The following is a 26,028-nucleotide window of genomic DNA, read 5'->3' as shown; positions in this document are numbered from 1 at the left end:
ATATATATATATATATGTATATAATGTATATGTATGTATGTATGTATGTATGTGTGTGTGTGTGTGTGTGTGTGTGTATGTGTGTGTGTGTGTATGTATGTATGTATGTATCTATATACTATATGTATATATTATATGCATATATCTGTATCTATATATATACCAAATGCTCTTCAGCATTTCAACATGAGCTCTCTGAAGGTAGAATAAATGAATATTAAACTGCTTCAGTTACATTGTATATTAAAAGATCAATAAAATGTACTATAGAACAAATTACCATTATACTGCTGCAGTTATATATTAAAGGATCAATAAAAGTTATTACCATTATACTGCTATGTACGGTTGTATTCAAATATCAATAAAATGTACTATAGAACAAATTACCATTATACTGCTGCAGTTATATTAAAGGATCAATAAAAATTATTACCATTATACTGCTATGTACGGTTGTATTCAAATATCAATAAAATGTACTATAGAACAAATTACCATTTATACTGCTGCAGTTATATTAAAGGATCAATAAAAGTTATTACCAATATACTGCTATGTACGGTTGTATTCAAATATCAATAAAATGTACTATAGAACAAATTACCATTATACTGCTGCAGTTATATTAAAGGATCAATAAAAGTTATTACCAATATACTGCTATGTACGGTTGTATTCAAATATCAATAAAATGTACTATAGAACAAATTACCATTATACTGCCAAGTACGATTGTATTCAAATATCAATAAAATGTACTATAAGGTACATACATGTACTTACAACATACTAAACATTCAGTACTGTTAACTGAACATAATTCATGACTGCCAAATACCAATAACAAGTAATTCATGACTGCTAAATACTAATAACAAGTAATTCATGACTGCTAAATACCAATAACAAGTAATTCACGACTGCTAAATACCAATAACAAGTAATTCACGACTGCTAAATACCAATAACAAGTAATTCACGACTGCTAAATACCAATAACAATAACAAGTAATTCACGACTGCTAAATACCAATAACAAGTAATTCACGACTGCTAAATACCAATAACAAGTAATTCATGACTGCTAAATACTAAATACTAATAACAAGTAATTCATGACTGCTAAATACCAATAACAAGTAATTCATGACTGCTAAATACCAATAACAAGTAATTCATGACTGCTAAATACCAATAACAAGTAATTCATGACTGCTAAATACTAAATACCAATAACAAGTAATTCATGACTGCTAAATACCAATAACAAGTAATTCATGACTGCTAAATACCAATAACAAGTAATTCATGACTGCTAAATACTAAATACCAATAACAAGTAATTCATGACTGCTAAATATTAATAACAAGTAATTCATGACTGCTAAATACTAATAACAAGTAATTCATGACTGCTAAAGACAATAGCACAAGCAAGATTAGTTTCAAGACAAAGGTACACCTTTTTAAAAGCACTGTCTTTAACACTCTACTGTATGGAGCACAATCCTGAAAAATGACCAAGACCATCGGTCAGAAGTTGGAGATCTTTCAAAATTGGTGCCTTCGCAGGATTCCGAATATCTTCTGGCCCAACATCATAACCAATGAAGAACTCCATAAACAAACCTCCACACCTTCACTGGTATCGGAGATCAAGCGCCGAAGATGGTGCTAGACTGGCCATGTCATCTGAATGCCTCAAACAGCGCTACCAAGAGTGGCACTCTTCAGGGTAAATAGGACTGTATAGCCCATGACTAGCTTTTCTCAGTGGTAAAACATTTTATGGTATTATGTGTTTTGTAGCATACACAATTTTAAACTTAAGCAAAATATCAAAGTGAAAATATTATCATCAATATACAACATAAAAAACCAGTTTAGTATGAAAGTTCTGTGTTGAATATACTTTTTCTGCTTTTCAACTTTAAAAAGTGGCAATTTTTTATTAATATTATAACTTTTTAAAATGAATCACAAGATAAACAAGCATTCTGAGAGTACTGCTAAAGTAATACATGTCCCCTACAACCAGGCCCAACACATTTTTGTATCTCCTAAGTTCAAGGGCCATAACTGAAACATTAGTAAATTGCCATGAAAATTAAACTTGATCTAGAACAGTAAATACCGTATATCTTCGCCTATACGTAGAATTTTTCACACCCAAAAATTATTTTATAACTTGAGAGGTCGACTTATAAGAGGGTAAAAAAATTTCACCCAAAAATATTACCGTTTTGGGGATTATTTTACAAGTTTTATTGTTGAAGTATGCCCTGTATTTATATTCAAATATGTTAATTTGACGCATTTATTTTTTTATAACCTTTTTGTTTTGGGCATTAGAACGATTTTGGTTATGCAAAGAGGCGTGCGATCTCACTCACATGCCAAGAGAACAGTCCACTTAGTTAAAATAACAGTCATCACTAATAGCAAAAATGTAAACAATACTAACTACCTGTTGCCCGAGTTTATTTTGAAATCTGGTCACTGGCATTAATGGTTGTTCAAACAATGTTTTGTCGGTGATTATCTTCATGAATATTACTGAGCTTTCCCTTAAAACAGCTTAGACTGATTTCTGCAGTTCACTAGAGCAATAGGGACATACATAAAAACCAGTGTACTTTCCAGAGTTATCCTCCTTACATGTATTAATATGGCGACAAAACATGTGATTAACTGATACTTTGTTTTATTGTAGTGATCTGTTCTCGGTGTTTATAAATAAAGTTGTTGTCTGTGCACAAAACCATGCTGTACAGTGCCATACGGTAACAGCCAAACAGCTTTCACTATCTACTAAGGGAATATTTCGTTTTGATGCTATGTTACTTGTTTGGGATCTACAAAACGTGAAAACCGAAGTTTGTAAAATAATTTTCTTTTGTTCAAACATTGTACATTATTGTTCTCATGTGCTGAAAATAAGAAATACTTCAATATTTATAAGTTGTTTTTCATGGGTCGACTTATAAACGGCTTGCGGTGAACTCGTATGGAAAACTTACTCGTATGGGGGAAAATGCGGTGAAGTCGTATGGAAATCCACAAGTGAACTCGTATGGAAGACAATGTGGGAAAATGCAGTGAACAAACTGATATATCCATAACTGTATAGCAACTTGTTTGTAGTTTTTATGCAGAGTTCGACAAATCCGCTAGCCCAACGTCATTGGCTAGTGTTTTTTAAGTTCGGGCTGGTGAGAAACGCAAAACATGCATGCAATGTTTACGGTTTCTGTTGCAGGAAATAAGTCTAATGACATGCGTGTTTTAATTATAGGTGACTGCCGTTGACGCACAAACTGCGGTTGACACGCAAATAGTTGACTGATGGGGACATAAATAAGAAGCATGTATAAAAAACAAGTGTCAAAATACACATTTAAGAGAAATATCAAAGTTAGTATATATCTGCATATCCATACGAGTTCACCGGTTTTTTTTTCCATACGAGTTCGTTTTCCATACGAGTTTTCCGCATCCCCTTATAAACGGGTCAATAAAAAAATACGTTTTCAGGGCTTGAAATTAGGGACTCGACTTATAGCCGAGATCGACTTACAGGCGAAGATATACGGTATACATAATAAAGCTACATGTATACTCAAAATTTTATCTCAATATCTTCAGGCATTGCAAGAAAAAAAGGTATAGAAAACCAATTTTTGTATCTGCTAAGTTCAAGGGCCATAACTCTATCAAAAATATCAGCTCAATATATCCCAAGGCATTGTGAAAAAAATATCGGGAAAACTATATGTGGGACAGACGGATGGAAAGACAGACGGACAGACGGACAGAGATGAAACCTATAGTCCTCTCCGGTTGGACCGGTAAGGGGCTCTAAGTAAATAACATGTCTTTAACAGTCAACAGCCAATTGTTCTAACCTAAGGCCCGCAATCCATTAACGCGATTTCGCACACGTTTCTGCGAGTGAGTTTAGCGATACAGTGCATTTAATCGTACCATTTCCATATACGCGATTCCATGTGCTAAAAAATTTTGGATTTTTTTTATCAATGAGTGATTTTTTGTACAGTGACGTCATAATGAGAAGCATTTACTTTTGGCCGAAATACACTTTGACAACGTAACATTTTGTATAGTGATCCGCTTGAGAAAATGCAGATATGGAAAAACACATTTCGGTGTATGGAAACGCGCGGGGAATTGTGTTAATGAAAGCAGGCCTTAGTGATTCCATCTTCACTGCTTTGTTACTTCAACTTTGTGCACAATAGAGGGTTCAGAGTTTGTGTCCATCTCGTCCAATCAGCTAGCCAGTACTGAGTGCGTGTTATCGCATTTATTTTGAAATGGCAAAAGTCTTCGTTTCTTCATCAGGTCTTATATTTTTTTTCCATCTATTAAGAGAAAAAAATTCATGAATTTCATTAGAGAACATTTACTGAATGGTATATAACCAATTTTTGTTTTGTCTTAATAAATAACTGAAGCCCTATCGGTACCATATGTACCTGAGTGGCCATTAGATATATAATTTATCTCACAACAAGTTGTTTATATTGAGAATACGACATGAGTGGCCATTAGATATATAATTTATCTCACAACACGTTGATTATATTGAGAATACGACATGAGTGGCCATTATAGATACCATTTATCTTACAACAAGTTGTTTATATTGAGAATACAACATGACTGGCCATTATAGATACCATTTATCTCACAACACGTTGTTTATATTGAGAATACAACATGACTGGCCATTATAGATACCATTTATCTCACAACACGTTTATATTGAGAATACGACATGACTGGCCATTATAGATACCATTTATCTCACAACACGTTGTTTATATTGAGAATACAACATGACTGGCCATTATAGATACCATTTATCTTACAACAAGTTGTTTATATTGAGAATACAACATGAGTGGCCATTATAGATACCATTTATCTCACAAGTTGTTTATATTGAGAATACAACATGAGTGGCCATTATAGATACCATTTATCTTACAACAAGTTGTTTATATTGAGAATACAACATGAGTGGCCATTATAGATACCATTTATCTCACAAGTTGTTTATATTGAGAATACGACATGAGTGGCCATTATAGATACCATTTATCTCACAACACGTTTATATTGAGAATACGACATGAGTAGCCATTATAGATACCATTTATCTCACAACACGTTGTTTATATTGAGAATACGACATGAGTGGCCATTATAGATACCATTTATCTCACAAGTTGTTTATATTGAGAATACAACATGACTGGCCATTATAGATACCATTTATCTTACAACAAGTTATTTATATTGAGAATACGACACGAGTGGCCATTATAGATAACATTTATCTCACAACACGTTGTTTATATTGAGAATACGACACGAGTGGCCATTATAGATACCATTTATCTTACAACAAGTTGTTTATATTGAGAATACAACATGAGTGGCCATTATAGATACCATTTATCTCACAACACGTTTATATTGAGAATACAACATGAGTGGCCATTATAGATACCATTTATCTCACAACACGTACCATTTATCTTACAATGAGTTGTTTATATTGAGAATACAACATGAGTGGCCATTATAAATACCATTTATCTCACAAGAAGTTGTTTATATTGAGAATACGACATGAGTGGCCATTATAGATACCATTTATCTTACAAGTTGTTTATATTGAGAATACAACATGAGTGGCCATAATAGATACCATTTATCTTACAATGAGTTGTTTTAAACCATGGTGTGAGACGTAGTCCAGTGGTAAAGCACTCGATGCGTGGTCGGTCTAGGATCTGTTGGTGGGTACATTAATTGTGCTATTTTTCGTTCCAGACAGTTTGCCATGACTAGTATATCAAAGGCTGTGGTATGTGCTATCCTGTTTATGGGATGGTGCATATAAAAGATCCCTTGCTACTAATGGAAACATTTAGCAGGTTTTCTCTCTGAGACTAATGTCAGAATCACCTTATGTTTGACATCCAATTAATAGCCGTAAGTAAATAACAAAAGAAAAAAGCTTACATGTACTTGAAAGTTAAGGCGGAACGTAATCAAGAAATTAAAATACTGCATGCAAATAGCACTAAGTACTAGTATATATATATATATATATATATTTAAATATATCAAAAAGTCACAATATAGAAATGTTCAAATTAATTTAACACGATCCACTTGTTTGAAAGCAAATTAAAACCAACAGTGTTACTACTATTTGGTGTTAACCAGACTGTGTCTGTAATAAAGTCCCTCCGCCATGTACAGTGTACAAGCACAGACAACCAAACACATAGCTTATAGTTGGCATCTATAATTCTATAATTTACACCAGAATCCTTGGCAGCCAATTAACAACCACACTTCGCTTGGATGACAATTAATTCATTCTCTTTTTAAATACCATTGGCAATGATAGCTTGATCGATCAACACACTTCGAGTTTTGGATGTGCAATTTCTATTAAATATCTAACATGGGACCAAAAAATGAGTTTGAGAGATTGCGTAACTCCATGTCCTACTTATTCAAAAGATAGTTAAATCACACTCTTATAAGTCCAATATATTTTACAGGCTCATATACCACTAGAGTTTCGAGCATTACTCTTATAAGACATTGTTAATTCACCTTTTGTTTCTTTCTTCTTCTTTTTTTTGAAATATATAAAATCATGTTTGGTCTAGCAGATATTACTTGGGGTTGCCATATTTTGTAAATTATTGCCAACAGAAATTTAAGCCCAACCCCTGCAAATAAAAAAATATCCAAGGCAAAAAACATGCATGCCACTGAAAACCCCCAACTTGAATAGTCCAATGCACAAAGGTGCCGTGGACAACTAAAAAACCCACCGGCAATCTCCACGGCATTGCCGATTGCCGTGGGCAATATTGCAGAGGTTAATTGAAGCCAATATGTCATAGGAAAACTGTTGCTATGATTAACTGGTATATGCAAGGTCTTGTTTTATTTTATGGTCACATAATATCACTGGCAGGGTTTCTGCGCCATACCCAAATACATGTATGTTTGCAGATATTTTTTTCTAAAGTTAACTTTTTGACAAAATTAATTCCTCTTATCATTACTGTATGCTATTTTTAACCCTAACGCTAAACGTAACCCATTTTCTTTCTGGGGGAGGCCCCCATACCCCCTGTTGAATGTGATTGTATTCAATTCTATAGCGCCATACCCAAAAATATCTTTCTGGCAGAAACACTGACTGGCATAGGAAGTGTGTGTGTGGGGGGGGGGGGGGGGGGAGGGGGGCATGTGCTCCTCCCTTTTCAGATATTTTGCTTTATATTTGTTTTATAACAGTGTAAAAGTGTGTAAATATAAGTGTTCCTCCCCCCCCCCCCCCCCTCAATTTTTGGCACCTTCCTACACCACTGAATATGGCCTACCATCTCTGTTCATTATAGCAAAACAATATTCCAAAAGTATTAATCAAAAGTTGTTCTCAAATAATTAGTGTTTAAAAGGGAATTAATTTAAATGACCTCATCCTAAGTATCCAAGTTGCGGGCACTGCCGAACCCACTACCACTACCACCACCAGCACTATCAGCACTACACTGCCTGTGTTAAGGGTCTGTACAGCCTCAGGGTGACGCACTGCACTGACTTCTGCTAAACGAGGCATCTTTTCTGAAAATAAATACAATACACAAATGTAAATTATGAGCCAAACTAAATTGCTACTTAAAGTGTTTTGTTCAATGACACCACTAAAGCACGTTGGATATCAAATATTTTGTAATTTTGACATAGTCTTAGAGAGGAAACCTGCTACATTTTTACATTAGTAGCAATTTAGGGATCTTTTATATGCACCATCACAGACAGGATAGCACATATCACGGTCTTTGATATACCAGGTCGCAGGGGTTGAAATATTTTTTTTTTACCACTATCCCAAAGGAATAGTGAATTTCAAAAAACACTATTCCGTCTAAAAATGTACTATCCCTCAATTATTAATGTATCACTATAGTTCTCCTGACTGTGCTACATTGCCCTGTACAATATTGCATAATGCACAATTGTTTATATACCAGTCTATGCTGCGTACTAGCTGGAATTACAAATGCACAAACGCCAAACATTAGTCTTGATCAAAAAGACGTTTATTTTGTACCGGTAAGTGCATGAGAAAGGTCTTAGTAGCGCGAGGATTTGTTCTGCAGAAAAATATAGCTGAAGAAAAAGCGTCAGCGGAATAGTCGCAGGCGATTTTCGGTATTCTGTGCTTTATTTTCACTTTCATGACGGAAGATTGGAAGAATTGTTTTACTATTCCGTTTCAAAATTTACTATTTGCGGAATAGCGTAAAATTCGTGGAGCTGGCTGGAACAAGAAATAGCCCAATATGGGCCCACCGACGGGCATAGATCCCTGACTGACTGTGCATCAAGGAAAAGCTAGTTAGCTTTACCACTGGGCTACGTCCTGCCCTTAAATGGCTACTATCATGGAGTGGATATAAATATTTTGTATGTCCAGGCCCTGTTCCATGAAGTAATCTTAGCACTAAGATCACATTACGTGCATAAGGTGATCTTAGTGCAAAGACTGCTTCATATACATATATATATATAGTGCAAAGACTGCTTCATATACATATATATATATATATCAGGGGTGGGGAAAAGCCCTTTTTTCCCGGTCTGGGACCGATTCTCGATCTCTGAGACCAAAATTATTTTTTAAAAACGCACGTTAGACGGTCCCACTCTTGTCATTCTTGTCGGTCCGAAGCACCTCTCCATTTCTATTATTGGAACAAATTCCTATCGGTCAGCCCATACATCGGTATCTCGTGCATGATTTAAAATAATAAATAAATAGTGGTCAATATGGCTGGTGTTTCAGACGTTTGTGATTTTAAAGTCTGCCTAAGTATATCGCCAGTCACTGAAGTCGGACCTACAGTAGCGTCAATCGACTGCCACTAGGCTAGACATTTGTCAAAGTCGCTGAGTCGGTCAAAAGATTACACAGACATTAACGATAGCACCATTCTTGGTTTAGAGAGCCATCAAGGTATTACACTCCAATTAAAACAAAGGACCCAGAATTTGCAACTGGTTACAATCAACACCTGTCAACACATGTGTACGGAGCTCTGTCGGGTCGAGTGTCCTAGTCCAAAGCAAGAGGCTTTTGTGCAATACAAACTGCTTAAAATAGCATAAAATATAATGAAATAATCTATAAATGTATTTATTGTTGACTGTTCAATGTAGTGTCTCCAATAATTATAAATGATTTTAAAATTAACAAAAGGTTTCCACCTTTTTTTTAACAAGTGCGAGTGAGCAGAACAGCTACATGTACTGTTATTTCAAGAGCCAGTAGAGGTCAAATTTCATCCAATCGGTGATGTCGTTATTACTTTCTTTGTCTAAACATGTGCTAGCTCAGGCTGTCAAACGCTTCAACGGTGCCATCTTTTATTAATTCTCAAGATACAGTACTGAATACTCGTACTTTTTATACATATATGGGAATTAAAATTCATAACTTTTATTCCTTTTTTATATTATTTATTCTATTATGTAAAATATATACAATTTGTGGGTTTTTTCACTGATCATATGTGATTTTTTTTTTTTTTTTTTAATGTTTTCATGTTTATCGTTTCGCGCTCATGATTCAAGATAAAACTATACAAATATCACTCATTTTAAAAAAAAACTATTTCGAAAATATAATTTTTTTTGTTTTGTTTATTTTATAATTCCTCTCCACCCCCCCCCCCCCCCCCCCCCGGTAGTGACGACATCAAGTGGGACCGATTGACAATTTAATTTTTCCCCACCCCTGATGTATAATTCAGGGCTTCTAGATTATGGTAGCCCCACTTCCATGGCTAGTGATATTCAATGTAGGGCAAGTAAATAACTAATATTGCCATGCCCGACGGCTAATAAAAAAGAAATAGTCAAATGTTGCAGTTAAGTCTATTTTGTAAATTTCAATAGCCTGCCACTACCGCAACCAAACAATAAAATGTAAGTAACTTCTAAATTATATTATTATTATTAAAAGTGGCTCTAATAATAATAGTGAAAAATTACGTTGTAGTGTTTAAAAACTGTTGTCCGTCACTTTAAGTGGTATATAGTGAGAGAGAAGTTAGTTTAGTATACAGCGTCATTAAATTCATCCTGGGTGGGAGCCGGTACCTGGAGGTGAACCCAGTACCTATCAGCACACTCGAGACAGTCCCTTTAATGCAACAGCTGTACAGGAAATGTTTTATTTAGCGACGTACTCAACACATTTTATTTACAGTTATATGGCGTCAGACATATTGTTAAGGACCACACAGATATTGAGAGAGGAAACCCACTGTTGCCACTTCATGGGCTACTCTTTTCGATTAGCAGCAAGGGATCTTTTATATGCACCATGCCACGGATGGGATAGTACATACCACGGTCTTTGTTACACCAGTTGTGGAGCACTGGCTGGATGGAAAATGAAATAGCCCAATGGGTCCACCGATGGGGATCGATCCTAGACCGACCGCACATCAAGCAACTGCTTTACCACCGGGCTATGGGTGGCTTAACCACTACACCACAGAGGCCAAGGACTGAAATTATAATTGGGAGTTTTTGCTTAGTTAATTGGTCTATCGTGTAGTTAATGCCTGTGATTCCTGATTGGCAGGTGTATATATATTTGGTAGGTAACCAGACGAGGCAAGTAATTACCGCCGTCTATAGACACAAAAATACGTACCTCTATTATTAACATCACAGAGTATATGGTGAAATAACCTGCCACCCCTAAATTGGTAATTAATGGACATTATCAGCCATTATGCTTTATTACTGTAAATAATTCTGTAAAACTCTTAATAAGCAGACTTTCCCCATCTAAAATCTCAGAACTGACCAATTACATAGTCCCAAAGAAAAGAAAATGATCACTTGGGTATTGCGAGTGGTTGTTTTTTCTCCAAATCAGTCTACTATAGTACCATATGCATTTTTTCTTTGGATTTTATTTGAGAGAAAAATACTATAACCCTAATTTGTTCTGTTAATGCAAATTGAAATATATTTAGTTAAATAGTTTATTATATTAATATCAAGTCATTTATGTTGTTTTACAAGTCTGGTTGTTCAAAGGGAAGGACCTTGTCGTAAATGACTGTGTTTGTTTACACTGCATGTGCATACACTAGGAGTTGGTAAGAGAGCTCTGATATCACTTCCTTTCAAACTAGATTACCCGAGTCACGCAACGAAAACAAAACAAAATGGAATTTAAGATTTGGGATAATTTGTGGAAAATAAGGTTCTCCGAGGTATATTTTAGAGCATTATAGAATTAAAATATAACAGATTCACAAGCTAATTATAACAGATGAGAACACTGAGATAATCGTACATATATACATGGGCTGCTCTTTCCAATTAACAGCAAGGGACCGTTTATATGCACCATCCCACATACAGGATAGCACATACCACGGCCTTTGTTGTACCAGTTGTGGAGCACTGGCTGGAAAGAGAAATAGCCCAATGGTACCGCCAACGGGGATCGATCCTAGACCGACCGTGCTTCAAGCGAACACTTTACCATTGGGCTACGTCCCCCCCCCCCCCCCCCCCCGTCTCATGAAGGGGGAGCGGGACGTAGCCCAGTGGTAAAGCGTTCGCTTGATCTGTTTGGGATTTATCCTCGTCGGTGGGCCCATTGGTCTATTTCTTGCTCCAGCCAGTGCACCACGACTGGTATATTAATGGCCGTGGTATATGCTATTCTGTCTGTGGTATGTGCTATTCTGTCTGTGGGATGGTGCATATAAAAGATCCCTTGCTGCTAATCGAAAAAGAGTAGCCCACGAAGTGGTGACAGCAGGTTTCCTCTCTCAATATCTGTGTGGTCCATAACCATATGTCCGACACCATATAACCATAAATAAAATGTGTTGAGTGCATCGTTAAATAAAACATTTCCTTCCTTCCGGTTTCATGACAAATGAGCTGCAATTTTGTTTGTTGTAGATATAGCAGGTGAATTTCTGTCACCTAAATGTAGCTGCTAGGTCTAAAAAAACACCATGGACTGCTTTTCTCTTTTTGTAGCTACATGTAGGTTGCCATCTTGAGCCCTGCAGTTGACTGTATACCTATAGTTCATCCCACAGTGAACACCTTTTTTCATTCTATTTATTTATTTCTGAGTGGATTGATTTGTAAATTGCACACAAAACTAAAACTAATATTTATTTATTTCTGAGTGGATTGATTTGTAAATTGCACACAAAACTAAAACTAATATTTGTTTGTTATTTCTACAACACTTTTACTTTCCTTCTTACATATCAAACCAAACTGAAATTATTTACAAAGAACAGTTTTATAGAATAATGGGACGGACTATATAAAGTCTGAACCACATATTGTTAACAACTACTATTTATTACTATCCTACCTTTATTTACCGTTACATTTCCTACACATTTTGTCCAGACATACTAGATGAGAACTATGTCACCTATATTTGTATATCCACTTCACTGAAATCGTATATGGCAAAATGTAATTTTGTGCTGGTTGCCATTTTCCCCTTTTATGGAATACTCTCCAATAGAGGGGTGAAAGGATATGACATAATCTAACAAAGTCATAATGTGTTATGATATAAAAGCAAATGTGATGATGTCATATTAATTATGTCACATTCATGTAGAGTATTCCAAAAAAAAAGTAAAATGGCAGAAAGCAAAACACTGCATGCTTTTTGTCCTGGAGGAGATCTTAGCGTTGAAATTGAGATAGTTATAGGTGACATCTAGTATGTGGAATTGGTATCATTGTAAGGCTTTTTTCACAATTTATGTCGGAACAAAATGTAGATAAACTGTTTTGGAAATTAAAGAATGTAGGAGAATAATTTATTGTAGTTGTTAATTAAAAATGTGGTTCTGACTTTAGTCCAGGGACCTAATTAACAAAGTTCTCTTAGGCTCTGTTAATTTGACAACAAAGCATCCTCTTTGCAAGTCTTTTAGCATTGCACTGCGAGATCGCAAAGTTGCAAGAGTTGAATGAATTAGCACCCTGGGCCTGTGCTTATAAAACTTTTAAAGTCCATGCAGACTGAATCTCTAATGACATCACACACATACATGTACAATAATTGTATGGCATTGTCATGACGTTCACGTCTCAGACTCTATAAGTCTCGAGTCTTGGGCGCTAAAAGTTGTATAAGCCTGGTTAGGTTTTACAGTGAATTAAGTAAAAACATTCACTTACTCTGTATTTTTATATCTGTGTAAAAGGGTATGCATCTGTTCCAGTCACACACTGTGAGAACAAATTGACCGAGGTCAGCCTCTTTCAGTTCATCAATTTTCAGGTATATCACAGTGGCTTTCACTTGGACTACTGTGTCGAAAATCTTCACACTAGTGTCTTCCTTCTTCATGTAGCCTTTCCTGAAGTGTCCACTTGGATCCGTCCAGTTGAAGGTCATGTTGCCCGACCCATGGCTCAGAATGGTTTTACTCAACACCATGCTTTCACCAAGAAACGCTGCAATCACTGAGTACCTGGCCGACCATTCCGATAGTTGCAAGGGTACTGTAAAACAATTTGCATGCGACAAAATATATAGTGGAACTCCTCTAAAACAGACACCCTTGGGACCAAGTAAAATGTCTGGTTTTTAAAGGTATCCGGTTTAGAGAGGTTCTCTTCTATATAGATATTTAAAAATGGGACCAAGTAAAATGTCTGGTTTTTACAAGGTATCCGGTTTAGAGAGGTTCTCTTCTATATAGATATTTAAAAAGGGACCAAGTAAAACGTCCGGTTTTGAGGGAATTCATGCTTACCAAGGGTCCGGTTTTGAGGGGTTGCACTGTATCATGGTTTGTTTTGGTGTATTTTGGGCCTCATGTGGCCTTAATATTGAATAAACGTATTCTTGTTGTTCTTGTTCTTTGAAACAATTTTATTATTAAAATTCAGACCATCAGGAATGTACTACATGCAGTGTTTCTGCCAGAGGGTAAATCGAGTATGTCGCCATACCCAAATGTTGTGCTTATTTTTTGTTTTTTAAAGTTAACAAATTGACAAATTTAGTTACTCTTTATCATTAATGTATGATTTTCTTAACCCTAACCCTAAAATTAACCCTTTTTGTCTCTCGGGGAGGCCCCCTCTCAAAATTAACCCATTTTCTCTCTGGGGAGGCCCCCACCCATACCCCCTGTTGACTGTGATTGCATTCAATTCCATAGTGACATACCCAAGAATTTCTTTCTGGCAGAAACACTGACACGTACATGTGTTTTTAAAGGATATTAATGGTTGAGTACTTGCTTGAAGTGCTTGTGTCACAGGATCGAACCACCTCGGTGGATCCATTCAACTGATTAGGTTTTCTCTTGTTCAAATGAGTGCACCACAACTAGTCAAACGCCGTGGTATGTGATTTCCTGTTTGTGGGAAGTGCATATATAAAAGATGCCTTACTATACATTAGGAAAAATGTAGTGGGTTTTCTCTGATGACTACGAGTCAAAATTACCAAATGTTTGATATATCCAACAGCTGATGATTAATTAATCAATGTGCTCTACTGTGGTGTCATTAAACAAAACAATGTTTAACTTTAAAATATATTAACAATTAAGCTTCCGTTTTGTATTACGTTTATGTCGATGAGAGAAATAAACATTCTGAGAGTACTGCTAAAGCAATACATGTCGCACACCGGACGTGCGATCTCAATAAAACAGTTGAGGATTTCTGGAATGTTGCATGCACAAAGCAGCAGGTCATTGCATTTCTTTTCCCATATGCAAAGGTGAATGTCATTGGAAGAAGTCATTGTACAATTTTCGTTGTTGGATATTATACTGCTCTATCGAGTATAGCATTTGTTAATGTATATGAACTGCTGAGAATGGGTAATAAGTGGAATATTCAAGAATAATCACAAACATTAAACAGTTCATGTTTATTTTAGTCAAACTTGATCTGTAACAGTACGTGATAAACCTATACACAAAATTTCAGCTCAATATCTAAAGGTCTTCTGAATTTTTTTCAGCAATTTTTTTTCTTCACATCTCCTAAGTTCAAGGGCCATAATTCTGTCAAATATTTATTTTAGTCAAATAACAAATTATTACCTCCCTTAACGTCACCGTTTTTACTCTTGAATACAGGAAAATCGTTATTCATAGCATTCGATTCTTGCATTCTATACTTTCATTCTATACTTTGGATTTCGAGTTCGCAAGCGATGAAGCTAGACGTGTGTGCCTGCTCTGGGGGGGGGGGGGGGGGGGGGGGGGGGGGGGGGGGGGGGGGGGGGTGGGGGGGGGGGGGGGGGGGTGGGGGGGGGGGGGGGGGGGGTGGGGGGGGGGGGGGGGGGGGGGAGGTGGGGGTGGGGGGGGGGGGGGGGGGGGGGGGGGGGGGGGGGGGTGGGGGGGGGGGGGGGGGGGGGGGCTCGTTGCTAGCTACAGAGTGTTAATGGAATACAGCGTCACGTACACCGGGCCACGGGCAACCGTGACCTTGGTGTACGGTGACCCGGTAAGGAAGCCAACCAGGAAAAGAAGAAGGAGGAAGACGGACGCGCCAGGGGCAGACCGGGGGAGGACAAAACCGGCAGCTCAACTGCCGGCGGCGACCTTTCCCGTTGTGAACCCCCAGCACCGATCAACACCAGTGAGACCAGCAGATCCAGCTCAGCCGGACCGAGCCGTCGACTCGCCAGGGGCGGAACTTAACCAAGCAGTGATGGAATCGCCCCCATCAACTCCAGAGACTTTAGCTCCCGGGACTCCTGCGATGCCACCTCCACCTCGGAAGAGTGCCGCAGTCGAGACCAAGGCCCAACCTGTGGTCGTTGCCAAGCGGAAGGCAATCGCGTCACCAGGCGACCAACCAGCCAAGCCAGGCCCTCCGACACAACCGCCGAATCCTGCTACGGACACTGAGGAGCAGTGGTCACTCAAGGCCGGCAAACTGTCAATGCGCTACTCCCAGTTAGTTAAGACCAACATTGAGGACGTCAGGCAGCTCTTCACGCAACTGAAGCACGCGGCTTTTAGACCGTTACCAGCAAGCCCGACAGAGGGAGACTTCTGCGTCCACAGCGTCACAATGCGGGATGGTCGTGGACTCTGTTTCACTGTTCGCCGGAAAGGGATATATACTACTCAAAAGAATTTAAGGGTCAACAATTTATAACCAAATAAGTTTCAGAGTGTATTAGATTGATGATGTAAACTACACCAAACATTTTATTTATTGTTCTATATTTACAAAAAACCACAAATAAACGTCACTGTATACAAGAAAGTCACATGACATGCTGTCAAAGTTGAAGGTTGTCAAACATGGATTTTACACATTAGAACATTCGTTTAATAGTGTGTGAATCCACCCCTGGAGCGAATACTCTCGACACATCGTTGCCTCATGCTGTTGATCAGACGTCTGAAGAACTCTTGGGGAATGGGCTGCCACTCTGCCATAAGAAGTTAACCCAGATCATGAAGGTTGGCCGGAGGGGCATGGTTATCCCGAACTCTCCTGCCTAATTCGTCCCAGGTGTCCTCTATTGGGGCCAAGTCAGGCGAATATGCTGGCCAATCCATCCTGGCGATACCTTGTTGTCTGAGAAAGTCCGTTACCACCCTGGCGCGGTGGGGTCTGGCATTGTCATCCTGCAGAACTGCCCCGCCGCCAGTCTGCTGAAGGCCTGGGAGAACCAACGGCCGGATAATCTCATTCAGATAGCGGATTCCATTCAGATTGCCATCCACCACATAGAGGGGGGTCCTGTGGTGGATAGAGATGCCGCCCCACACCATGACGCTGCCACCACCGAACCGGTGACGTTGTCTAACGTTAACGTCAGCGAAGCGCTCCCCAGGACGTCTGTAGACACGAACCCGACCGTCGTTGAACTGGAGACTAAACCTGGACTCATCAGTGAACATCACTCGACCCCACTGAACACGTTGCCACCGCAGATGAAGAGTGCACCAGTGACGTCTGGCCGTTCTGTGACGTGGTAGGAGTGGTGGTCAAACAGCCTGGCGATGGCAGCGTAGATTATTGGCTCTCAGCCGATTGCGTATGGTTTGATCAGACACTCGAGTTCCAGTCGCAGTCCGCAGATTGTCACGTAATCGGCGTGCAGTGGTTGTGCGTTGACGTAGAGCCATATTGGTGATGTAGCGGTCCTCTCTATTTGTAGTGCTTCGGGGTCTTCCCGAACGTGGACGATTTCGAACAGAATTCGTTGCTTGGTACCGTTGCCACAGTCGGCCAACGACACTCTGACTGACACCAAGTCTCAGAGCAACATTTCTTTGCGTATTGCCATCCTGATGCCAAGCAATAGCCCTTCCTCGATCTTCGATAGTCAGTTGAAGTCGTACCATTGTCGAATTTGGAGTGTGCACCGTACACGAACGCAAGCTCCAATTATACGGAAATTCAGTATTGGGAACATGGAATACACGTGCAAAGCGTGCAAATGAAGCGCTTTGTGAAAAAGCAAGTTATGGGCACTTAGCAGACCTTTCGCTTTCGCCCTAATTTACGTGCAAATGTAAGCATGTTTTCGCCATTAGAACTAGTAGACAGTGTCAATGACAGTGGATTTTAATTCATTTATGGGTTGCTTAGACCCACTTTCGTCAAAATAGAACAATACCATGCGTGACATTATGGTCTAGCTAATATAATTGACATTCAGAAAATAATGTAGAAAATATCGTCTGACCCTTAAATTCTTTTGAGTAGTATATATAATCAAGGACTGCTACTCCCAGAAATGCATAACCCGACCCTCCATCGAGTCATCAAGATCATAGCCGGGGATGAGTATCGCTCACTAGCCAAGGCGATAGCAGCATCCTCATGCCGTCCAGCCATCCCGCATTTCATCGCGTCGAACTTCATCGGCTCTCCATGACGTCCTCCCCTTTGCCAACCTCCTTCGCCTCCGTGAGTATGGACTTTACTACACTTTAATTTTTAGGCCGTCATCTCAAAAACTTTGTTTATTTTTTTTGTAAACAGTCGATAACCTTTTATTTTCGGCAATCCGTCTAAATTGCTCAAATCACCTTAAAACCTTTTCGGTCGAGCAGTCAAAACTACTTTTCGACTTAACTTTGTAGTCCAGACAGGTTTGGACGCAGTTAACATAGGTAGACTCAAGTACTTGCCAACTCTTACCGAGGAATCGAACTTTAGCCAATCAGAGTACGGCTCCCACTCGGTATTACTTGAAGTCTGCTGAGTGTCTGCTTTTCGGTCCGCGCTTGCGTTTGACTTTACTAAATGGCTTTTTTCCAAATTCCGACCACCTCAAACTCAATCCCCCCCCCCCCCCCCCCCCCCCCCCCTCCTGCTCCGGAGTTGGTCACTGGCGAAGTCAGAGGCTAAATCCGAAGTGGGCGTGCCTGAAACCTTGTGGATAGGGGCACGTTAATAGAGTTGCCCGTTGCCCGTTATTCATAGTCCAATTAACTTGTCTCAAACTTTTATTTTTCAAACAAACTACGGATAGAAAACACATTTTATGGAAGATAAATTGCTACTGGTCCACTGTGTTTTCTGATGTCCAGTTTTGTTTACAGATTAAAGTAAAATTATTGGACAGTCGCCAACTGGCGAATGTTATTTTATTTTTTAGATGACAGGGAATGTTTTTAATCGTCATGGTGAGTATTTTACTCGCTTTGTAGAGCACTGCTGAATATCTTGAGGCATATATTGCAAACAAAAAAATCTGGAAAACAAATGGGTAAATCGCCATGAAAGTCAAACTTGATCTATAACAGTTACAGGTATATGATAATACATGATAAAGCTATAAACAAAATTTCAGGCATTAATGTAAAAAAACAAAAAAACATCCTGTAAATTATATGTCGGACAGATGGACAGAAGGATTTAGTGAGTAAATTAGGGTTTTACGTGCATGACCAGAACGGTGAGACAGACAGACAGATAGAGATGAAACCTATAGTCCCCATCCAGTTGGACTAATAGGGGACTAATAATAATAGAAGCTTAATATTTAAAATCCTAACATACATAGAGATTATTATACAGCTTGTGTGTCGTACTGATTTTATGAAACAAGTATCAGGACTTTTGTATTGCCCGAACGAGAGCGAGGGTAATACATGAATCCTGACACGAGTTTTGTAAAATCAGTACGATTTACATGTGAGTGTATGTAATAACAATGACTGTTTCAAAATGTTTCAACCACAAACTAGTAGGAGACGACGAAACGACGTCATATTTCATATGTAAAGTCTGAACTAGGACTGGAGAAGCAACATCATGTAATCACGTCGCTTCCCAAAATTACGTCATTACACTTGTTATTACACATGTGCTTCGTATGATTATTATTAACTCTGTTATGTTGTACCATATGGATAATAAATACATGTACTTTCAATGTTTGGAATTTAGAGGTTAATTATAACTATAAAAAAGAAACATCCGGAAAAAATATATGTGGGACAGACAGACAGACAGACAGACAGACAGAAGGACGGAGATGAAACCTATAGTTCCCTACCATTCGACAAGCAGGGGACTAGCAATAACAGAAGCTTCATATTTAGAATCATAACATACATGTACTTTCAATGTTTGGAATTTTAGAGGCTGTAACTGTAAAAAAAAATTATACATGTATGTGGAACAGACGGAGATGAAACCTAAAATCCCTTCCGGTTGGACCGGTAGGGGACTATACAGGGCTTGAAACAAGACTGTAGCCAGGTCGCCAAATGCGACCAATGTCCTGTTTGGGTGACATAAATTAAATATTAAATAATATTATATTCTTTAGAGCTATAACACATGAGCCACTATTAATATTTGTTCCACATTAAAATCTTGCTCATTATTCACTTGCCATAATTTGCCAACATGCATTATTATTTTTGGGGCCAAAATACTTTTTGGTAAGTTTTGAACACTGGACTATAATAATAAAATTAATAATAATAATAATAATAATAAAGCTTAATATTTAGAATTCCTTGTGCATCATCTTGTTCCCAGCGGTCCACGCATTAATAATGTAGATATATATATATATATCATGTGTGTATTTTAAAATATTTATGTACGTCGTTCATAGAATGGAAAAAGATGAAAGTGTGTTGTATGAGAGAGAGATAAATGGATAGCTACATTGATTAGATATATAGTGTGAGAGAGAGAGAGAGAGAGAGAGAGAGAGAGAGAGAGAGAGAGAGAGAGAGAGAGAGAGAGAGAGAGGGGGAAGGGAGGGGGGAGAGAGAGGCGGGGATGAAGAGGGGTGGGGGTGGGGTGGTGTAGAATTTGGAAGCCAGTACCCTAAAGTATTATATTATGCTGTTTTATTATGTTTATGTACACAACCCATGTTTTACCCTTGGCATGTGTTGTTCTAATTGTAAACAAAGGGCTGGCAATAAAATAAAAACATTTTTTTTTAGAATGCTACAATACATACTTTCAAGGTTTGGAATTTTAGACACTGTCACCATCTTTATTCCATTCATAGCAGTGCATGTGTAATTTCCATTGTCTTCATAGTGCAAACTGTCAATGGTCTTCGTTAATGTATTTAACTTGCGGTACCCATTCATCTTTCTCACCAGCACACCGCTGACATACTGTCTGAAGTATGTAAATGAGAACGTATTAGGTGAATAAGCTTTGCCAGTACAGGTCAGTTGGAGTCCATGTGATCTTGTCTCTATGGCAAAGTCGAGCTTCAAAAAATCTAAGAGGCAAACGAATCATCATTAGAACAAGGAAAGGAAATAGTTTATTTGACAACGCACTCTCATTTAATTACATGTACAGTCGAACCTGTCTATGGCGGCCACTCGTGGGACATGACAAAAGTGGCCGCCATAGAGAGGTGGCCGCCGTATGCAGGTCATATATAAACAATTACACGTATGTTGCAATAGAAGTATTAAGGAGCCATATACATGTGCAAAAACGTAATTAAAAACAAGACAAAAAATTAGCATGTATATGAAATTTTATTAAGTGAAAAAAAAGAGAGAATATTTAACAAACAACAGAATAATGGAGCACTGTTCTGCGCATTAAAGTCACTGATTATCCTTTAATGTTCACTTGCTAAAGAAGTCACGCATCTTGCTTTGTTTGCTCTGGCTGCACTAATAGCTACTTCAGAATCTTTGAACCCACATTTTGCGAAGCACTTCTGGATGGTGGATGCTTCCACGTGTTTCCATGCATTGTGGATCCAGTAGATGGCCTGCAGAATGTTGATTTCTTTCAGAAGCTGTGAACCACACTTGCTTGTATCCTTTTCCATGGCAGAGATCACGTGCTGTAGTTGTCTTTTCCGGTATTTGAGCTTCATTGTTTGTATGATGCCTTGGTCCATCGGTTGCAATTTGGAAGTGGTATTTGCTGGCAGAAATACTAATTTCACATTACTGAGTTGAGTTGCAGGGTGAGATGGGGCATTATCGACAAACAGTAACACTTTTCTTCCTTGTCGTCTCATCTTGCGGTTAAATCTCTGCAGCCACCACTCCAACAATCCGGTGTTCATCCATCTTTCGTTGTTGGTGTCATGGTAGAGATTCTGGTGTTATGCTTTTTTGTGGTTTCTTGTTGTTGGTGTATGTTACTGGTAGAGATTCTGGTGTTATGTGTTGGTTTCTTGTTGTTTGTAAAGATTCTGGTGTTATGTTTTTAAAACAGCGTGGTTTCTTGCACTTAGAGATTCTGGTGTTATGTTTTTAAAACAGCGTCCTATGACTACTAGAGGAACACATTTTTCTGCGGTCATACTTGCACATAGTGCCACGGTCAGTCTCTCCTTAGAGCGCTTACCGCCAGCACATTCATCAACTTTCACTTTAAGGGTTGCCTTTGTTGTATCCCTGTAAAACAGACCGGTCTCGTCCATATTGAAAATGTCCTTAGGAGCATACCCGTCACACACCACTGGCAACTTTGACTTCCAGTCCTCAACTGCAGTGTCACTTACGTCACTTCGCTCCCCACTTAGTGTACCTGCGACGATGTTGTGCCTATGCCTGAATGAATCCAGCCACCCATTTGACACTTTGAAACTCAGTATTCCCAAATCTTCGGCAAATTTTAACGGCTTCTCCTTAATCAGTGGACCGCTGACATTTATTGTACGAACAGTGGCATCTTGGAACCATTTCCAAACCAACATGTTAATATCCTCATTGCCTGTAAGTTTTCTCTGCCTTTTTCTGTCAGAGGACTGGTTGTTATCATAATCTGCCAACACCTCTGCTTTTCTCTTTAAAATGCCATCAATCTGAGTTCTACCCACCCCGAAATGTTCAGCAATTTTTCTAGCACTCAATTTGTCTTTCTCTGATTTTTTAATGACCTCTACTCTCTGTTCCATCGTTAATGCTATCGGCTTACTGGGTTTAGGTGGCATTTTGAAAATAAATATCAGAAATAAACTGCAGCAGTATTTAATTCCTTCTAGAGTTGACACGTTTAACTCCAGTTGTTTTAGACTAGATACCCTCTTATCGACTGCGTTTAATGACCACCGCCGATGACTAGTACATCGCACCGTTAATCCAGATTAAAAACACTTGTTAATTAACGAACATAGCTAAGCGACCGACGACCTTTAAAGGACCGCTGTTTATCAAGCCAATTGGTTATATCAACAAAAACATCTTACGGTTTGTTTTACGATTGCCGACATTTCTTTATAACTTGAAACTAAAAAACAATTGTGGCTGTGATAGCAGGTTCATTTTCACTTTTTTATGACAAAAGTGTGGCCGCTGGCCGCGTTGAGCAGGTGGTTGCCATATAGAGGTAAAATATATAGTAAAATTCATTGGGGGGACCTCAGGGTGGCCATTATGGACAGGTGGCCACCATATGGAGGTGGCTGCGAAGGCAGGTTTGACTGTATATGTTTTACGTCATTTTGCCATATGACAGTGTCACTTACGTCACCTCGCTCCCCACTTAGCATTATAGGGTTAAGACACATGGATGGAAATCAAAAGTCAAATGTGTGGAAAAAAAGAGAAAGAAATGTTTTATTTAACGACGCACTCAACACATTTTATTTTATGGTTATATGCCATCGGACATATGGTTAAGGACCACACAGATATTGAGAGGAAACCCATTGTCGCCACTTCATGGGCTACTCTTTTCGATTAGCAGCAAGGGATCTTTTATATGCACCATCCCATAGACATAGACCATGGCCTTTGTTGTACCAGTCGTGGTGCACTGGCTGGAGTGAGAACATTAGAACAAATCAACTTGTACTACATATAACATACACCATGACAAAATGTAAAAAAAGTACAAAAAAACACACAAACTATAAAGGTGAAGACCCTAGTTTCAACCCGTACAAATGGACACTCACGCAGGGTTTGGAGTCGGTATCTGGATTAAAAATCCCATGCCTCGACTGGGATCTGAACCCAGTACCTACCAGCCTGTAGACCGATGGCCTAACCACGATTCCACCGTGGCCTGTTTTTGAATAGAAGTTTAGCGACACCACTATAGCACCTTGATTTATTAATCATCGGCTATTGCAGTTCAAACATATGGTCATTTTTGACAGTCATAGAAAGGAAACCAGCTAAAACAAATTCATTAGTAGAAAGGGATCTTTTATATGCACCATCTCACAGACAGGATAGTACATACCACAGCATTTGATATACCAGTTGTGGTGCACTGGCTGGAATGAGTAATAGCCCAATGGGCCCACCAACGGGGATCGATCCCAAACCGACCGCACATCAAGCGGGTGCTTTACCACTGGACTACATGTACATGTACGACCCGCCGCTGTAATTTTGAATAGCTAACATGACTACAATTATGCTTACTTATCAGCATAATCTTGAGAATGCTCCCAGCAAAATAGTGATTAGTTACGTGTTTCCCGAAACAAGAACACGACTTGTTGTATGCCGACTCTCTTACAATGAAACTGATGTGTCCAATAACAGACATTCTCTCAATTGTTTGACGCTCCTCCAGTGCGAAGATGCCATCTTCGCATGTCATATGGACCTTGTACACGAGTGGATTTCCTCCGGCAATTCTGCATGACAATCTCAACATTGTGCCAGCCTCGACTTCTAGGACTAAATCGAGCCGTTTGGTATTTAACATCCAGACCGGGGGAAAGTAGGGTGGATCTGAAACAGAAAGTGTAAACTGATGGCGAGTGTGTTCTGTATGATGATTATTTTGGTTAATTAAGATTCTTTTTCCGGGATCAAATGAAACTAACACCCAGAAAGCTAATGATGTCATTAAAAAGCAGGGCTTCTAGATTATGGTAGCCCCACTCCCGTGGCTAGTGATATTCAATGATGGGCTAGTAAATAACTACAATTGCCATGCCTGAATAAAGAAATTGTCAAATGTCTATTTTGTAAATACCCCTGTGCGTGCTGTAACCTCACTGTGGTGCAGGGGTGTAACATTCCCTTGGAGAATGGCCAATACAGTAAAAGTCCGTATCTATGTGTGATATTTGTATTTTTGCACAGTTCTTTACACTGTTTTTTTTTAAATCTTGAATTTATGTATTGATGTTGATCATCACCTTATTTGTTTACATTACCATAGTGAGACACCCAATAGCCGATGTATTTTTTGTGCTGGGGTGTCGTTAAACATTCATTCATTCATTCATTCATTTATTTTGTAAATATGAATATACTGAACCCACTTCAACCCCTAATGTTAGTGTTTTTAAGCTCTAATTTCCCTCTTTAGGTGACATATCTGATTATTACTATTATTGAGTAAAATTGTATTAACTGAAAGTAAAGTAGGGCTAGTGAATTTTGAATCGTGGCTAGTAATAGGGGGAGGGGTTAATATGAAAAAATATACTTTTTATAGCCTGTACCATTTCAAAATATGGTGTTACCTTTTATAATTGTGAAACAACTTAAAATTATCCATATTTTATATGCTAACCCCCCTGTAGATGGGGTCCAAAGATATCAATTGGCTCCTGGTGTCCAAAAATTCTGAATTTGCTAAACGTTAATATTATCAGCCTGTTTCAAAGATAATTTCATGTTGATTTATTCTGTATTAAGAAATGTAGGATAAAAGCCTTTTTTAAAAACCATAATTGGAGATAGGTGTTTATGGAAATACAATCCCACCCCCCACCACCATCACCAAATTCTACTATTCAAAGTAGAATCGATTGTTATAATATATTTAGCATAATAAACCTTTATTATGATGGTAGCTTTTTTTATTTTTAAAGCAGTTTTATTTTATTGAATATATTTTTAAAGGCTGCAATATCCTTGGGTTTTGGTTAATGACAATCAACATTGATTGACTGTGTACATTGCATGTTTTGACACAAGTCACAACAATACGATGTTTTGACACATGTCACAACAATAATTTTCTTAAAGGCAGACAGTTGTTTATATCATATGCATTGCAAACCAATCAGACAATTCTTTTAAACATAAATTATCATAGTGTTACTTCTACTAAAAATAAAAATATTAGGGTTTTTTTCTGTCAAACTCTTAAAGGAAACAGTTGGCACTGAATTAACATTTTTTTATAAATGGCTTCAAAAAGGTTGACTTCAAGTAGTGGCCCCAGCCCAAACAGAGATATGATATCAAGTCACAGAAGATTATTGGTGAAGAAATATATATTGAAAAAGCTTCATTGTCGGTGGGGAAACTGCCTGTTCAAAAAACAATCATCGAAGCCATGATGTATCTGCTAAGGGCAGAAAGAGCAGGTCAAGCTCAGCAATCAGTCACTGATGCTGCAAGAATTTTAGCTTACGTCTTAATAGAGCACTGGATGTTTTGCAATATTTATACTCAAACAGCGAAGGCTGTTGCTCAAAGTATTGAAAAACTGTATAAAGAATTCATCAGAAAT

General features: G+C 38.3%; 2 protein-coding genes across 2 annotated transcripts; both read right to left on the bottom strand.

Annotated features, from left to right (window-relative positions):
* Positions 1-3,537: 3,537 nt before the first annotated feature.
* On the bottom strand, positions 3,538-24,281 carry LOC121386735. The gene is made up of 5 exons (XM_041517733.1): positions 23,973-24,281; positions 20,573-20,845; positions 13,324-13,650; positions 7,542-7,689; positions 3,538-4,385 (listed from the first exon to the last, which is right to left on the bottom strand). Exons 1-5 carry the CDS (start codon positions 24,259-24,261, stop codon positions 4,328-4,330), a joined length of 1,095 nt encoding a protein of 364 aa, XP_041373667.1. The 5' UTR covers positions 24,262-24,281; the 3' UTR covers positions 3,538-4,327.
* On the bottom strand, positions 20,902-21,658 carry LOC121386737 (tigger transposable element-derived protein 4-like). Its single transcript, XM_041517734.1, has one exon. The coding sequence runs from the start codon at positions 21,656-21,658 to the stop codon at positions 21,200-21,202; it is 459 nt and encodes a 152-aa protein (XP_041373668.1). The 3' UTR covers positions 20,902-21,199.
* Positions 24,282-26,028: the final 1,747 nt, after the last annotated feature.

This window comes from Gigantopelta aegis, chromosome 12, assembly GCF_016097555.1.
Source record: "Gigantopelta aegis isolate Gae_Host chromosome 12, Gae_host_genome, whole genome shotgun sequence".
NCBI classification, from domain to species: Eukaryota; Metazoa; Mollusca; class Gastropoda; order Neomphalida; family Peltospiridae; genus Gigantopelta; species Gigantopelta aegis.
This window is presented reverse-complemented; position numbering and strand designations above follow the sequence as displayed.